Consider the following 18,166-nt stretch of genomic DNA (forward strand, 5'->3'; position numbering starts at 1 on the left):
CTGTTATAACCTGACAATCCTATGGAGGTAAGCCCAGGAGAGGAAGGTAAGTATGGCAGGAGACCAAAAAGATAATAAACTAGATTGAAACCAAAGCTTTTTAATTATTTCCTCTCCTTCATATGCCCTCTTTCAATGGTGCACTGCAGCTAGAAGAAGAAAGGAATATACCATCTATGGTGACTGGGGTTGATGATTGCCCGCCAATGTTTTTCAGATGAAATTAAGAACACTACTGTGCAAAAGTACCTAAATGAGACCACAGATATGGTTTTGCAGACCATATGGGATCAGGACTTGGGATTCAGTAGTTCAGAGGGAACCCAAGAGACAAGAGACAGGAAATATTTACCCATTAACCATTTCCACAGAGAATTTTGACACAACGTAACAGTAGTGTGCAAAACTATACTGTGTATTCTAATCCAGAGAGTAGCCAATGTGGTGCCCTTCAGATGCTGTTGGACTACAACTCCCATCGGCCCCAAGTCAGCATGGTCAATGGTCAGGCATGATGAAAGTGGCAGTCCAGCACACTCTAGATCCTGTCCTCTTGTATGACTACCAGTAATGTGTGTTTAGTGTGGCACCTACCCTTTGAAATTTCAAAGTGAGGTACCTGAGATCTCTTTAACTAGAAATGATAGGGACTGAACTGGGGGCATTTGTAGGCAAAACTTGTGATTGAACATTGAGTTATGAGACCTGCAGAATTTGCCCAGCTAAACCGGGACACCAGAGGTGTAAATACAATACAATAAAATACAATACAAGGTAAAATGTCCACTTTCACAAAGGTATTATTATTATTATTATTATTATTAATAATAATCTGTGTACATTCATTTTATGCACTTGCTCATTTGATACCAAGATGGACACATGTTGTTCATTGAATTGCAGTTTTATTTTACTAAGTATAATTATTTTCCACAATGCTGTTTGAGACATATTGCTTTACTGTACAAGTACTCAAGTTATTACTTGAACAAAGAAAGGGAAGGGACTTTAAATTAGTTAATTAATTATTAGAAAATGTCTGCCTTTCTACTACAACCAAATGAGTCACTAATTCTTTTTTGTTTTAATTTTCTCCCTTAACACTCATCTCACTAGGGCTATTAAACTCTTTGCTTGATCACTGAATTCCATATCAGTAAATCTCATATTCTCAGCGGGGGCTTCTTGCTAAGATCAGTTATGCAAAACCAAAGAGCTTTTAAAATGTGGTTTGTAATCTTCCTGTCATAGACATAAGAAAAGCAGTTGTCTTTAGCAGCCTCAAATGTAGAAATAAGGGCAAGGTTACTCTAGAAGAGTAAAACTCTGGAATATTTTTTTCAACAGGGTCAGGAGATTGCGTAGGGACCCACTTTTTATTTATTTAGGGAAAAAATCACAAAATGTTTGGGCTTTTTAAAGTTACAGTGATGAGAAAAATGCCCTTTGCCAGCATTTCCATGGGGGAAACAACATCTCTCTTTTATGTCTCTTTAATTTTTCATGACAATTGCTTTGCCAATCAATAGTTAAAATACATATTAAAAATGGAACAGGAAATAAGCTATGACAAAACATAAGAGAAAAAATGCTAGCAAAGGTGAGGTTCTAGTTTTAGTCCTTTTATTGGACCCAAAATGAAAAACAGAGGAAGAGAGAACCTCTGGTTTTACTGTTTTTATAGGTCCACTTCCTGTCGTGCTCAAATTATAGGAGAAAAGGTAGACATCCACAATCAGCACTGTGTAATTCCCACAATTAGTCTCTTGACTTATAAAATGTATTGCTATAACTGAGGAAATTATGAAACCAGTAAACAAAAACTTCAGACATTCCTATATGAAGTTAGAGGGAGCCTTACAAAAGATCTATGTAGTCATTTTTTTTAGGATGAAGTGTCGCACCCTATGCTACATTGCATAGTGCAAAATATTAGTATGCTCTAATGCATTTCTGGGTCTATTGGGAGAGGCACTAACAACCTTACTCAATCTAGACTACTTTCATATGTAATGATAGGTTTTTTTTGAAAAATTGTCAGTAACACTGAAATCCTTTGCACACTTATGCACATCTACCTGGAAGTAAACCAGATTGAAGACCATGGGACAATGAGTAAACACACATAGGACTGTGCTGCCAGTCATTGAAATTTAAGGAATACATTTCTGACAAAAAAAGTTAACCTTATTTCCAACCTTTAAAAGTAAGCTAACATTTTTAATAGAATTTGTATTTGAGACAGAGTTATAATCTTGAAATTACAAGAGCCGGGTTAAAGTCAGTGAGTCATTAAAGGTCTATAGAATAATGAACCAAGAGGGAATAAGTAATAGCTTAACTGTCATGGCACATAATAGTTCAGAACAAATGTCACAGCAAGACATATTTTGCCTGGGCTTCCCATTCTACCTGTGCTCCATTAGGCACTACAATGCTAATTACTTTCAAAACTATTTTGAAAGCTTTTGCTTCATTTGTGGGGGTGGAGACGGCTATAATGTGAGTTGTTCAAAGGCAATAATACATAAAGAGCACTTCTATTTCCTGCATAAAACTAATGTAAGTAGGCGGGGAAAAGCACTACCATTAATGGCGGAAAGACATGAGGTCAAAATAAACAGGAAAGAACGCCAACCTTGACTGCAACCTTGACAACATCCATACTTCTGAAGATGTTAAAGCCATCATTTACATTTCTCTGGACTTCTTAGGTAACCAATGACAGCTGATCAATTATTTTACATGCACATTTGGAATCAGCTGTGATTTAAAGTAATTGTTTCCTTGCTTGGAGACATTATTGCCTCTTTTTCTTCACCTCCTTCCCATCTCTAGCCCATTTGCTCTTAATACTGTAAAATCTTTAAAGATGCTTCTTGTTTATACCCTCTGAGATTTACCATAGAGACAGCAATGAATGGCTGATACAAAACCCTGTGTAAGACATTGAATGAACACACACACACATTTTCTTTCTTTTCATTTATACAGACACATACTTTTACAATTTATATTCCTTCCTATTCATAAAGGTATAGATGGGGACCAAGAGTTCATCTATAAGCATGGGAATATATATAATGGTATCGCTCTGCAAGGACAAGTATTTGTTGTATTTTAAAAGTCTGTTAAGTCACCATAAACAATGTACAACATTTTTTCGTATTTTGTTTTAAGTTGGTAGAGAAAGTATGATATACCTCAGCATTATTGTCTAACTTTGACTTTGCTTATTTTTCAGCATTAGAAATTTCCTGTGGATTAAGAATGCACCCTTTGCAAGATGAGAATTTGCTATTTTTGCACCAAAGTGATAAAGCAAAAAAACTTGATGCAGAATGCTTTCTTTCTCATTTTAGCAACTGAGAAGCCTGAAGTGGGACATCCTCTTTTGAAATTTCCTTGCAATTTGCACCAAAGTGATAAAAGCAAAAAACCAGCTCTGGATAAACTATAACCCAGAAGGTGACAATGACTGCTGGTTCACATTTGTTCTCTCCCTGCCCTGCCCACAACACATGGATGCTTGGGGAATGCATTGGGGTGTTGGCAGGCAAGTGGCATGTTGTGCACATGTGGGGTTTGTGTAAAGTGGTGCATTCATATGGAACATGAATATGTGGATGCCATGATTTGTGCAATCATAGTGATCCTTTATCCAACTGCTGGTACTATGTGTATTGCAGCAGATGGACAGCCCACATGCAGAATCAATACTGTATTTCACATGGTTTATACAGATGCCATCAGTTTTCTGTTTCCTAACTCAACAAGAATAAATGGGTACTCCACAAAGCATGGGAGGAATAAAATTCAGATATGCTTCCTTCTTCTTCTGCTCTGAGTTACACAGTACAGAGCTCAAACAAAGAGCAAATGTGTGCAACAATGTTGTGAGTATGGACCCTGAGTCCTGCAAGACTTTTATACTGAGTCTCAAGGTTCTGGCTTGTCAAGATTCAAACAGGATTTGCCCACTTTCTTGGACTGCTCTTTGTAACTGGCCATGTTGACAATGCTTCATAATAACGTGGGTTATTCCTTAGCATGCATCTTTTTTCCCTCCTTGGTAGTATTTCCTTATCATCATAAACTAAAAGGTCAAATTGAATATGACATGTTGAATATGATAAATATGGCCTGCCAACGGGTCACAGAGGGAAACCAAGTTAAGTACAGATCTCTTTATTAATTACTTCCATGCATTCATTCTCTTGAAAATGGGAATTCTCATTTTGTCCAAACTCTAATAAAAACAGTAATTTTATAATCAAATTTTATTCTTTACATTTTGAAACTTGGTTTTGAGTCTACATTCAGTCTAATTTTAGGAGAAGGTAACAATGGGATATTGGTGTTCATCACTTGGGCTTATGCTCCTTGTTCATGAATGGAATAAATGTTCAAAATTCTGGTTGTGCTTCAGGTTCCCTTTCTAACACCTCAACATTCTTATTTGGTATTATCTTTATGATTTTCGTTTGCTTGGTTTATTTCTCCATTGGGTAGAATTTTCTTCACCAGTTAAAATCAGCTACATTTATTTGTTGTTTGTGGGATAAAGGCTTTGGGAAGTGGATAGTTTTGCTAATTTAGGAGTTATAAAATTTGGTGCTTTTTTATTGGTTGTACTAAAGAAAATTCTGGTATTCTGTCAAGTCAATAAAACATTAATAACAAGATAATCTGGATCGGTGACCCCTTCTTTATGGGAAGGGTAATTTGAGTGTAGTATATGTCACTCTTAACACTCACATCATTTGTGCACTGTGACCCATAGATAAAGTATTTGCTTGATAGCAGAATATAAAACAACTAAATCTGAACACAGATAATTCATACATTCCCTGACATGAGTGGGGAAAACCACTCATGTCAGACATCAACCTGATGGATAAAGCTGAAATGTTAAAATAGATTAGATGAGAATGTACCTACGAAATGCAAAGACATTATGAAAAGCAGTTGTCCACTTAGCCTGAAGGAACAAAGATAACCAAGATATCAAGCTGTATAATGACATCTGGGTCAGAACATGACTCATAAAAGAGACAGCTAAAAAAACCCCAGGTAATATCTGTCACCTACAAAGAATCACATCAAGTTAAATTGAGGGTGGGGGAAGAGAACCCTGCTAGGTCATCTCACCTCTCCTGTCTACCAGGATAAAGGATTTTCTTCATAGATAGATAGATACACACACACACACAACTTTTTTAGTTGTGGAATTTTCTGCAAGTGCATTTGAAAACTTAAATACATGCTTATTATTTAATTCCTTTTTCTTTCTTTCTTTTTGATTATTAAAGAAAGAAAGGCACTTACTCGGAAAGTCTAATACTTCAGTGGAATAGCAAGGTATGAACTGCTCTCAGAGCTTTAGACAAATCCAGCAAAGTACTTTGCTATAACTAGAGACAAAGTACTTGGGAAAGAGATGGGAACAATATGATGTGCCAAACCAAAAACCAAGAGAGAAAACAGGGAGCACAGAATAAAAAGCATTTGTTTAATGAGATTAAATATATTTAAAGATAGCCATATAGCTGACTACAGAAATCAATGTATGTAAATTAGTCAGGTCCATTGATTCTGATAACTAAAACTAACACAGGCTATAACCCACATATTTGTCTGTTATCATACTACATGCATTTGGTTAGTAAAATAAAGTGACTCTGGGACTTAGGGGAATGACTTGTTGCACTCCTCTTGTATGAGCAAGTATAAAGTCTGTGAATAATCTTGGATACTAATCAGTCACTAATGTGGAGTGTCTTTCATCAGCTACAGCTGGTGCACAAACAGCCATTCCTGAACAAGGATAGTTTGGCCACAGTGATCCATTTGCTGATAACCTTCTGCAGCAAGTACAAAATGCAGCAGCCTGTCTTTTGAGTGAGACCACCAGCTGAAGCCACGTCAGTCTGGTTCTTAAAGAATGTCACTAGCTGACAATATGTTTCTGGGCTACAGTAAAGGTTTTATTTCTTTAATTTTAAAAGTGGCTTGTAACCTAAACACTTGGAGTATCTTTCCCAGCTCATTCCTACTGGGAATTACAATCAGTTGTGGGGAGGAGGGGATCCTTAGGGTCTGGGATGTGGGGATGAATTTTTCTATTGTGGCACCCAAAATTGGTAGCACCCCCCCCCTTGAAATCCAGTTGAGGTCTACACTACTGGCTTTTAGATGCCAGATTAAAAGTGAGAAGATTGAGACTGGCTTAAATGGTGGCTTCTATTGTATTTTAATGCATTGCTGCATTTTCTGAATTTGTTTGGTTTTCTGTAATTCTATTGTTATCTGCCCAGAGATCTTTGGATGTGGGGCAGAATAAACAAATAAGGAGTAAGTACCCTTGTTCACATAGGCCAGTACTGTCTAATTTGACTGACAGCAGCTCTCCAAGGTACCAGGGTGAGGTATGTACTAGTCTTCTTACTTAAGACTCTTTCATAGAATTGTAGAGTTAGAAGAGACCATGGGGGTAACCTAGTCTAACTCCCTGCAACAAACTAATATTTTGCCCAAAGTGGTGCTCAAACCCACCATGCTCTACTGACTGATCCATCCCTTCAATCATCTAACTAGAGATTACACAAATTGAATTTGGAATGTATGCGTCTATCAGTGATCCATAGCTGTCAACTTTTCCCTTTTCTTGCAAGGAATCCTATTCGGAATAAGGGAATTTCCCTTAAAAAAGGGAAAACATTGACAGCTATGCAATGATCTATGGAACGAGCAAAGCATGCGCACATAAACAGGGGTGAAAAAAGTGCAAATGAATGATGCTCTCTATGCGCATACAATTTCCATTTTCACAAAGGTTTTAAATGAATTAATAGAATGCATTTTCACTTTATAAACTTGCTTATTCAAGTCAAAAAACAGCCATATGCAAATTTTATTGTATAATCATTTTTATATTACTGTTAAAGATCAAGTGCTTTACTGTACAAGTACCCAACAAAGAACAACTCCTTAATTTAAATTAATTAAAAAACAGGGGTGGAAGAAATGTCTTTTTTTTAAAAAAGAAGAAGACATATCTAGGGTACATTCATGAGACATTTAGAACATTTAGCACACAGGACCAATCACACATGATGTTCTACATGTGGAGAGAGAATGCATGAAGCCATAGATACATGCTAGGGGACAATGTAGACCACCACACATTTACTCAACATTCTTTCCTTTGATAGATGTGATGCTGTCAACCCTGCTTCTATGAAAGGAGAGTTGGTACTCTCCTCACATACTAGATGAATTGAAGCTAGCTCATGTATTTTCTCCCATAAAACTGGTGAGAAGAGTACAGTCTCTATAAATCTATACTGAACTTTACTTGTATTGCAACTACAAGATGTGCTTAGAAGGCTTTAAATGGAGATTAGACACATCCATATGGGATGGAATTATCAACAACTATTAACCATGATCATTAATAGGAACCTCCTTGTTCAGAGGCTTGATGACATTAAATACCAGTTGCCAGAGCACTGGCAATGGGGAAGGGCTATTGCTTTCATGCCCTTATTGAAGGCATCTTGGAAGTTCATGGCTATCCACTATGGGAAATAGGAAGCTAACTGGACTAACTAGTAGACCTCTGGTCTGAGCCAACAGAGCACCCCTTATTTTCTGAACTGCATGCACTATGGCAATATAAATGTGGATGTGGGCAAACATTTTGAGCGTATCACTTTTCTTAGTAAACCTTTTCTTAGTTTTCACTGCCCAAGTGCAAGCACATCAAAAGTTTAGTAGCCAGTATTTAGGTGTAGGTTGGATCCCTATGGCTCTTTTCTCAGAAGGTAGGGGAAAGAAGATGCCACTGAGATTAAGGCCAATCCCCTTACTTTTATTTAACGCCTCCAACCTACCAATATTTGGGGAGATGCTCAGCATAGCTCTATTGCAGTGAGAAGAACAAGATTAGCTGTATTCATACTCTCATACCCATATGATTAACTATTAAACCATTCCTATTTTTAAATAACCATTAAATACCAGTTGCCAGAGACTAGCAGTGGGGAAGGGATATTGCTTCCATGCCCTTATTGACTCTTAAAATTTTTGTTTTCTCCTATTCCTGAACAAGTATATACAAACTGAAAAATAAACCAATCTGCTCTTCAACCTTCACAGCTGGCAATTTCTCATAGAATTTCTCGTGAGCTGAACAATCATGAAATATTATTCCTCATATTTTATAGCGTATCTTCACCATTCCACTCTTACAAACTGTAGCAGGCTTTATAGATTTCAAACACCTGAAGTGTGGTGTAGTGGGAAAGATATGCAACTTATATATGTTTCTTCTCAGAGTCACTGAAAACCAAAAGTTATGCTTGGTTTGGTTGGTTATGTTGAATAACCATCCGAACTCAATCAATAAATAAAATGATCTGGCAGACATTGTTGACAATAACTAATTTATATAGCACCAAGAGTTACTGAGCATCAAGCCTTCCAATTACTTCACTGGCACAAGCCTTGTTTATTCGTCTTACGTAGTTTTTGAAGATTAAAACACTGTTTAGAATGTTATTGCAAAGAAACACCATAGCTATTTTACTTTTCCATTGATTTTGGTTTAAAATTTGATTAAATTTCATCCAGTTATATCATTTGGAACTTGAAAATAAGGAGTTAGAATCACAGAACCCTGAGATTAAGAGTCTCATGCTCTACCAACTGAGCTATGAAGGCAGAATTACTGGAAATAGTTGGCATCACTAACTAGCTGGTTGTTGGCATCACTTTTGCCTGTACTCTGGAACAATAGTAAATAATGCACTTCAAATCATACTGTACCACAAGGCTGAGTTTCTGATTTTTCACCAGTATGTGTGTGTATAATACAGATTCTCCTACAGATTTTGCTTTGTAATTTTATTACTTCTCGCTCCATAGCTCATTTTGCTTAACAGTTCAAACTCCAGTTATAAAAACAGAATGCAAAGGTATCACATGCTCACTGCATCAGTGTATGGAAAGTATCGAAGAAAAATGGCAACAGCATCACCCCCCCCCATTAGACTGCTATATTAGTTCAATTTCCAAAGAAAAGATCAATCAAGGAAAGCTCAATGCAAATGTAAAAGAAATATTAGACAAATGTATCCTGCTACATCAAAGAAGACTTAGACACCATGATTATCACTAACAGTAATTAACGGTAAAAGGGCCTGTTATAAGAAAATAATGTTATTTGAAAGTTCATAAGTTCAAAGTTTAGAGTTAGTTGAGTTCACACATCATTGTTCCTGTAACTGGAATGATTAAACGAAGACATTTTTGGTTACAGGAGGAGTATCAGGGTGATATAAGGGAGTGGGAGAGTGATGGTTCTTGCTATGTAAGGCTGCCAGTTCTTTATCCATGGGGAATTATGGACAATCTGGGATTGATCACCACCAAAGATGGGTCTGTGGGCACATTTGCAAGCCAGCCACATGCACACCACAACCTATCTTATTGCATACAACAGAATGCTTATTTCAGCAGAGGAAGGGGAAAGGAAAAGGAACCTGTAGGAACTGAAGAAGACATCTGAGAGCACATATGCACTCACAAGCATCATACTGGCAACTCCTGGATTGAGCACATGCCTTTTATTACTATTTCCCAGTAAAAACATGGCAATTTCTCGGTAATTTAGTTATGTATACTTGCTTTTTAAAAATTTGCTTATAGTGTTTGTGCATTGTTGTTATTGTTTTATATTATTTTATGTATGTTGTTTGGAAGTTTGTTTGTTTTTTAAGTAACAGGTTTATACTTTCCCCCCTAAATAAATACATTAAAAGTACACAGCAACACTTTTAGTGTGCTGTGTTATTGTTCACTCTCGAAAATGTTTGTAAGACCGGGTAGTATTGCATTTATTAATTGTGGACACTCATAAGTATGCATGAATGCAGGGAATAACTTTTGGGGACAGGAATCATCTTGGTAATAGCCAGCTATTTCTGGAACTCCAGAAACCCCTCATTGCAATTATTTTTGAGAGAATTCTGGTGTCTCCTCTCAAGTGTCAACCTCCTTGCTATTCACAGTCTTTGAGAGATTCACATGCATCCCCAGTCCCCTCTCCCCCCAAAATGTTAATAAATGCTTAAGGCGGATCCATTCTGTGGCAAGCCCAGTTCCCTTTTTGACATGAACTCCTTGGCAGAGCAAAGTTTTATCTTCAGATATTTTATTTTATTTTATTTTATTTAAAAACCCTCTACGCTTCCCATAAGGGAGGCAAAACCTGCATAACCACAGCATGCTTAAAAATTTCCCAGAAGTTGTTGAAACTCCGGACATAAAGACAGGCTGCATGTGTGTCAACATTCACATGCGAATGCTGGTAACCTGAGGTGAAGCTGTGGGGACCTCAGAAACTCGTATCTCATTTCCCCACTTTTGGAGTACACACAAGGGAATGCTGTTATTTACACTGCCCGCAATTCAGGGTGTGCGGTCTCCGAGTTTTCTAGCTATACGTGTGTATTCTACGCCTACTATACGTGTGTATTGGTGACAACTGGGGTTGGGATTTGTAGAGCGGCAGCAGCAGCAGGGGAGGGAAATGTGGGTGAATGGCCGCAGCACGGAGCTGTCTCTCTCACGATAGGACACAGCCAGTGGGCGGTGGCTGCTGCTGCTGCTGCTGCGGCGGCGGCGGCGGCTGCATCCCCTCACGCGGGGATTTGGCGAGCGCCTTTTGCCCCTGATCTGCTGGCGGCGCGCGCGCTTTTTCTCCCGCGCTGCCAGGCGGCGACGGACTGGGGCTCCCCTTCGTCAAGCCTTGCGCTCGCGCCCAGCCCGTGGCGCGCGACGAGTAGGATCAAAGCGAAGGCAGGGACGCTTCCTCAGCGAGGGAACAGAGCGCGGGAGAGAAGCTCCGCGAGAGGAACGCCTCCCTCCCCCGCCCCCTCGGGGACGACTTAGCGAGACCCGAGCGGGGATCACTCCAGCCCCGTCAGAACCGAGCGGCTCGCCTCCCGCCACACGCTCGCCTCCTCCACCCCCGCGAGGCGCCTCTCATGTCGAAGCAGCCGCCTCTTGTTTGCTCCAACAGACCTTTCTCTCACATAATATAGTATAATAAATATTAATAATAGTCTCCACATACGAGTGCTGACATAATATAGTTGTTCAATCCTCACCATCCCCACCTATGAGTGCTGAGGAGGCAAGGCGAACTGCGGGAGGGGGGGCTCTTTATTCTGAAGGGGAGGCTGTCAAAAAACAAACAGAGGAGGGAGATTGCAATATCTCTATCTCTATAAGTATATAATATAGAGATATCCCTCCTCACAGATCAGCTGGGAAGACGTTTCTCTTCCCTTCTCCTCCGCCCAAGAAAACTCACAGGAGCAAATCTCTGTTATGAGGAGAAAAGGTGAGCAGCTCCTTCGGGGAAATTGGTGGAGGGCGCGAGGGAGGAGAAAAATCAAGGCTGGACCAAACTTGGAAACGCCAAGCTCAGCTGCAGTTGGGCTTTCCTCTCCAGTTAGTGAGGCATTTTTTTCCTCCCTCCCCTTCCCACCGCCCCACAACACAGCCTGGGGAAGAAAATAAAAAAAGCTCGCTCTTCAATGGTTTCCTTATCTGAGGAAGCCTCTCAACTTTCGCAGACACCTGAAGGCATCTTTTCAAAGGCAGAGCGGGTGAAGACCTGTCTAAGTTATCTCCTGGGCGTCTGTCCTTCCCCTCTGCCCGATATATGGAGAGGATCTAATCTGTGTGATCTGCGAGGTCTTTTCTCCATCTCTCCATCCACCACTCCTCCATCTGCCTACCCGTGAAAGGCACAGAATTAATATATGCATCTGTCTAATCTTTCTCTATCCGAGCCTCCCCTCGGTGCATCCGATTAGTACAGAAAGAGAGCGAGCGAGCGAGCGAGGAAGTTTCCTCCCCGCCTCCCCAGCAACCTCCATCACTGCACCTTTTCGGCAGGAGGGCGTCCTATTTAGAGACGGCGGCGAGCAGAAAGGAGCCCCGCCACTGCATCCGCAAACTCTCCGAGGCTCTCCTGCTTCTTCGCTGCGCGTCAGATGTATAATTAAAAATAAAATAAAACAAACAACGGGAGGGAGGGAGAGACTAAGGAAACGACCGCAGGGCTGCTTGTTTGGTGATGATGCCTATATTATTATTATTATTATTATTATTATTATTATTATTAGTCTTGCCAGTGCGCTTATCAGGATTACGCGGAAGCCCTGACTGCATCTGCGAAGCGCCCATTGCAAAAGAGGACATGTCTGCGGATGGATGACACATAATCTGATTAAAGAAAATAAATACATACAAGAGAAACACCCACGTCCAGACAGCTCGGGCTTATTCGCACGTCTCTTTCTCTCTCGGCCCCCACACGCTTGCCCCTTCCCCAAGATTGCCCGGCGCCTTAATTCACTTCCTTTATTTATTCCTGGACTTTGCCCTCACTTTCCACACCGGAATGCGCCTGGGCTGCTCTGCCCCTGACCCGGGCATCCTCGCGCCCCCTCGCCCGCCGCTCACCTCTGGCGGACGACGGCGCTCCCAGGCCGGCGCACAGCACGAGCCAGGCGCCCACCCAGCGGCTCATGGTGGTGATCCCTGGATCTCCCGAGGGACGATCCCGAGGCGGCAGAGTCGAGGAGTTTGGCGCGGGAGGGAGAGCGGCGGTCTCTCCGCACCTGGTCGCTCGGCAGCAGATCCCCACGAGGAAGAAGGAGACGTCCCCGCGCGTGAGGGAAGAGCCTCTCTCCTTCTGCTCCTGCCGCGTCTCGCCTAATGGCCAGGATATCCTCCTCGGAGACCCCCGCGCAGCTGGCGGCCGGAACGCGGCTGCCGCGACTCGCCGCTCATCGCTCGCCGGTTCCGCGGCTGCGCTGGGCAGGTGTGTGGGAGCGAGAGAGCGAGCGAGCGAGAGACTCTTCCTTCGCCTCCTTCGTCTGCCGCGGGTCGGTGGGGGCAGCCTCTTGGCTGGCTGCTCCTGCCGCTGCTGCAGGGAAGAGAACAATGACGAGGGGGAGAGAGCGAGCGCTCTGCCGGCTGGAAAGTGCGCTGTGTACAAACAGAGGCGGCGTGCGCGCGGCTGGCTGAGGCGAGAACCACACTCTCCGATGCCGCCGCCGCCGCCTGCTTCCCTCTCCTCGCCTCCCTTCACTCAAGAGGCAGCTCCGGGCGGGGGGGGGGGGAGGGAGGCAGCGAGGACCGCGGACACACCCTGCCCTCTGATTGGCCCGCCTTTTGTCTCAGTGAGCGGCGCGCGCTGGAGGTGTGAGCTCGAAGTAAGAGGCAAGTCGAGAGAGATGGGCGAGAAGGACTCGTCCTCTTGGCCGGTAGCAGAGCAGAGTTGCTGAAGGGATGGAGGGAGAGCGGGTTCTCAACCAAATGCCGAACTAGGATCTTCTCTCTCTCTCTCTCTCTCTCTCTCTCTCTCACACACACACACACACACAAAACTCCCTCTGTCTTCCAGCTTTACTGGGTGTGGATGTTGAATCGGGCAGGTCGAGGAGAGTGTGGGTGAACACCAAAGTGCAAAAGTTATCAATTGTTCTGTATTGTTGGCTTGACATTAGTCACACTTTAACACCGAGTTTTATAAAGCAGGTTTCAAAGTGGTTGGTTGGTTGGTTGGTTTAAGGGAAGTATCTTATCACCACCACCATCATTAGTGGTAATATTCATGCTACAAAAGTGGGAATTGATATTGAGAGTGGTAACCACCTAAGGAGTTCATAGCTAAGCTAAGGTGGGAACTGGGATTGAATTGTAGGCACGATCCCCCCCAGTTTTTACTGTGCAATTTCAGTCCAAATCTTAGATTGACTGTACTTGTTCCAAAAACAAGCAAACAAAACCCAACAATAGGTGGTCATCTTGCATTCTTATCTGTGTATATTGAATGTTTTGTGTAAGACAGAGCATGAACACTAGATTTAAGTCATGAATATTGTGACCTTAAAAAGGTAAAGGGACCCCTGACCATTAGGTACAGTTGTGGCCGACTCTGGGGTTGCGGCGCTCATCTCACTTTATTGGACGAGGGAGCCGGCGTACAGCTTCTGGGTCATGAGGCCAGCATGACTAAGCCGCTTCTGGCGAACCAGAGCAGCACACCGAAACGCCGTTTACCTTCCCGCCGGAGCGGTACCTATTTATCTACTTGCACTTTGACATGCTTTCGAACTGCTAGGTTGGCAGGAGCTGGGACCGAGCAACGGGAGCTCACCCCGTTGCGAGGATTCGAACCACTGACCTTCTGATTGGCAAGCCCTAGGCTCTGTGGTTTAACCCACAGTGCCACCCGCGTCCCTTTATTGTGACCTTACCCATGCAGAATTTTAAAAATGTGGGGCATGCCATCAGTTTCGTATGTTTTCTGTGATAGCCAGAGAGTGAAGCCATGAATGCTTGTAATAAAAGCATCAACATAATTTGCATTATTGGTTTAGCCCATCCCTAACCGCAGCCTTAAAAACAAAGTGCAAGTGGTTGCTGGAGTCAAGAGTCAAGCAGAAGATTTCCAGGAACTTCTAGGAAACTGAAAATGTTCCAGAACTGTTAAAGCTTATCATCATCAAGGGAATTGTCTTTTAGAAACCACACATTTCAAAGAAATCCACAGTTCAATAATAAATGCAATTCAAAAACAGATCATTTTAGGGTACAGTATTATGAAGCAGTGTACTTGACTACATGAATGTTTTTTCTCAAATCTGAATGCTTTCAGATCACTGTGTTTAATAATTCTGCTTTGTGAGCATGGAACAGTGCATCCAGATGTTATGAGGTTGATAAGCTTTCATACTTTGAGAGGGTTCCACCCACCATCTACATTTTCTGTGCATTCTAGAAATATTAGTTGAGATACTAACATAGCAGGTAACAATACCAAGACAAAATTATTGATGGAGAAGGCCTATTAAGCATCATTTGCTAGCTTGTTTGACCATGATTCCATCTCCTGCTATGTTATCAAACCTATCTCTGCATGATGTGAAAGTTTCTTGAATCTTCTACTTTTTGCTAAAGCTTTGGCTACTTTCCTCTGAAACCATTCTACACTCCTATCTCACCACTGGGATATATTTTGTCACTGACATTTTATTTTTTATTTAATTTTACTCCATTAGCTGGTTGGAGGAGAGATTTATAGCGTGGGCCATGTCCTTTTTATCTGCTCAAAAGAGATGAAACCACCCAAGTAATAACTTACATTTATACAGTGCATTTCATCTCCAGAATCCCAGATCACTTTACACACTCTATATATACAGCAATCACTCCATTCATCACAAAAATGCAGCTACCTCTCTGGTGGGCATGTTGGACCGCTAGTGCACACCCACGGAAAAGCTTCAGATAAGAACACTACTTCAGAATATAAATGTAAGAAGAAATGGGTTGAGCGTTACAGTCACAATGGAGTTTGGCCAGGAATTCTAAAATAGTATAATTTGTAAATCTCCTTGCCACTATGATGAAATATGGGATCAGAAGTGACCAATTGCTGGAGAATAGTTGCTTATTTAAAATGAGAGGGTTAAAGTCACTGACACAAACACTGTAGGTAATCAGTTTCTCATGCATAGAATCTCACCTGCCCATCAGTCCATTTTTTAGTTAGCATTTAGTACAACTCCATTCATATGCACAAGACCTTTTTCCTTCACTTATAGACAGCAGGATGCACTTGCAGCAGTTCTTCACTTATACTTTGGTTCATGGACTCACACGGAACTTCTGGATTTTTCTTTCATACTGATCAGAGATTGGACCATGTTGTTTAATCATTTTCATTATTTTGGAGTTGGATGTAAAGTCTTTTCTACCTTTCATACATGCTCAAAATCTTATTGGGAGAAATTGCAGCATGCACCCCTTCTAGCTGTCATTGTCTTCACACAATTCACATTAACATATTTCACATCCACATCTTCTTCAAAACAACCCAAATATGTTATGGTTCCACCACCTACTGTGATGTCTATTGATGTTCCTCTCAGCTTTTTTATCAGCCAAAAGGTTTTCTTTATTGTTATCATTGACCCAGGTGCCAAGGTCACATGCCGGCTGTTAAGTCACTTCAGCAAAAGATTCAAGCAAGTTGTACAGAGCTGGACTTTTCCTCTGCCGTCATCTATTTTAGCTCATCATGACTGTTCTTGTGTTTTCTGGATTCAGTAGTTCCTTTGGACCCAGCAGGACTGAATTAATATATAATGTTGCTCAATTTCAAATTACAGAATGGCAGGATTCTTCCTGGAACACCACTATGAAAACAGTGTGATTTTATCCCTTTTCAGGTGTTATTCCCCAAGAGGGAATCTCAAAGCATGTGGGGATGAGTGGGAAATATTCACTAGCCCTCTCCCAACATTCCCATCTACTCCACTCCCTTCCTTAATTGAATGGGAAAGTCTGGATGGGATTCTAACTGAGTTCATTTGACTGGCTTGGAAGCATCTCTGCAACTGGGAACTCTGTGTTTTGAGACTATCAGTGTTCATGACAGCGAGGCTTCTAAGTATATTAGCCAAATACACTTAGGGAGCAATCCAAACCAAAGATCTGCTGGGGTGAGTAGAGTTTGGAATAGGTGGGTATCTGGTTGAGCCTGGGCTATGTTGTCTGAAGTCCCACATCCTGACTCGGCCAGAGATATGCTGGCATAGGTCCTCCATCCCAGCTCAGACAAGACTCAGATGGGGTTAATCTCCCACAAAAGGTCATGGCAGTGGTGAGCTAGGACATTGGGAGCCTTACCGCTATTCCAAAGTCTGTTCAGATCAGTCCCATGGCCTAGCATCCCAACAGAAGTTACAGTGGCAAAAAGGGTCAGAAGGTGTGCTTTCAGTCTGTCAGGCTTGGGCCACCTCAGCCAGTAGTAGCAGAGTTTGGGATACAGGTTAATTACACCAGCATTATTTACCCTGCCACAAATTGTGCTGGCTTCCTATAATTTGGATTGTTTTGATCAAAGCTCCATCCAGGACTTCTTGCTCAAAATGTGCAAACCAGGAGTAGAAGTGGTGGGGTCAGTGTACACAGAGAAATTGCGGGCTTGGCGGGTGTCTGGGCACCCACTACTTAACATCCAGATTTGCTGTTGAGCCGTAATTCTTAAGCATCTTCTCATTGCCTCGGGTTAAGTACTTAATTCGTTCCGGAGGTCCGTTCTTAACCTGAAACTGTTCTTAACCTGAAGCACCACTTTAGCTAATGGGGCCTCCTGCTGCTGCCGTGCCTCCAGAGCACGATTTCTGTTCTCATCCTGAAGCAAAGTTCTTAAGCCGAGGTACTATTTCTGGGTTAGTGGAGTCTGTAACCTGACGCATATGTAACCTGAAGCATATGTAACCCGAAGTACCACTGTAGTTGGTTGTTGTGGATGCTTTCAGTATTTGATTTGCCAATGGTACTTTCAGAAGAAGATCTTCCTGTAACAAATGCAGGAACTGAGTATCTCTGTTTCCATATAGTACACATTTCTGGGGAAAAGGAATTAGGCAGTCTAATGCTTTTCCCCAATTCCCAATCCTGTCCCTGCTTTGAATGTAGCTTGCTTCAACAGTGATACACACTAATTAGTCTGCATTAAAACCTTGTAATTTACAATGAACATTCTAAAAAAAAGTGTTTTTTACAATGTAAACACACACAACATTAGTGTCATCACACTAGACTGGGAATGTGGACTATGCTGATTATTATTCTACTAATCTGTAGTGTGAGGTTGGTGCTATCAATTCATTTTTGCCTTTCTGAGCCTCAGCTTTTTAATCAATGCTTTGTCTTTTTTATCTTGTTGTTGACATCCATCTGTCTCGAGAGAAAATGAGACATGAAGTGCGCCTCTGGGGGTGAAGTCAAACTGTTGGAGAATCACAGCGCCTGCTGCAGCTACAGAGACTGGTAACTCACAACTGCTGCCTCCTGTGTTGTTTTTGTTGCATTAGCAGCACTGTGGCCTCTCTGGGGTGCAAACCTGAGCACTGTGTATGGAAGTCCTGGGCTGCCCAGATGACAAGACCCCCACTCTCAGCCTCCGTAATGTGGCCCAAAGGAAAGCAGAGCAATACATTTGGCACCAGTTTGCATGCAGGAGTTGCCAGAAGGAGGCGTGCAAGGCACAACCCAACTGTCTTAGGGT

General features: G+C 41.9%; 1 protein-coding gene across 1 annotated transcript in view; it reads right to left on the reverse strand.

Annotated features, from left to right (window-relative positions):
- EDIL3 (EGF like repeats and discoidin domains 3) overlaps positions 1-12,774 on the reverse strand; it is a 236,474-nt gene extending 223,700 nt beyond the window's left edge. The window contains exon 1 of the mRNA XM_053407901.1: positions 12,541-12,774. Coding sequence (XP_053263876.1) covers positions 12,541-12,607 — 67 coding nt within the window. The 5' untranslated portion in view covers positions 12,608-12,774. The remainder of the gene's footprint in view (positions 1-12,540) is intronic.
- Positions 12,775-18,166: the final 5,392 nt, after the last annotated feature.

This window comes from Podarcis raffonei, chromosome 11 (genome assembly GCF_027172205.1).
Source record: "Podarcis raffonei isolate rPodRaf1 chromosome 11, rPodRaf1.pri, whole genome shotgun sequence".
NCBI classification, from domain to species: Eukaryota; Metazoa; Chordata; class Lepidosauria; order Squamata; family Lacertidae; genus Podarcis; species Podarcis raffonei.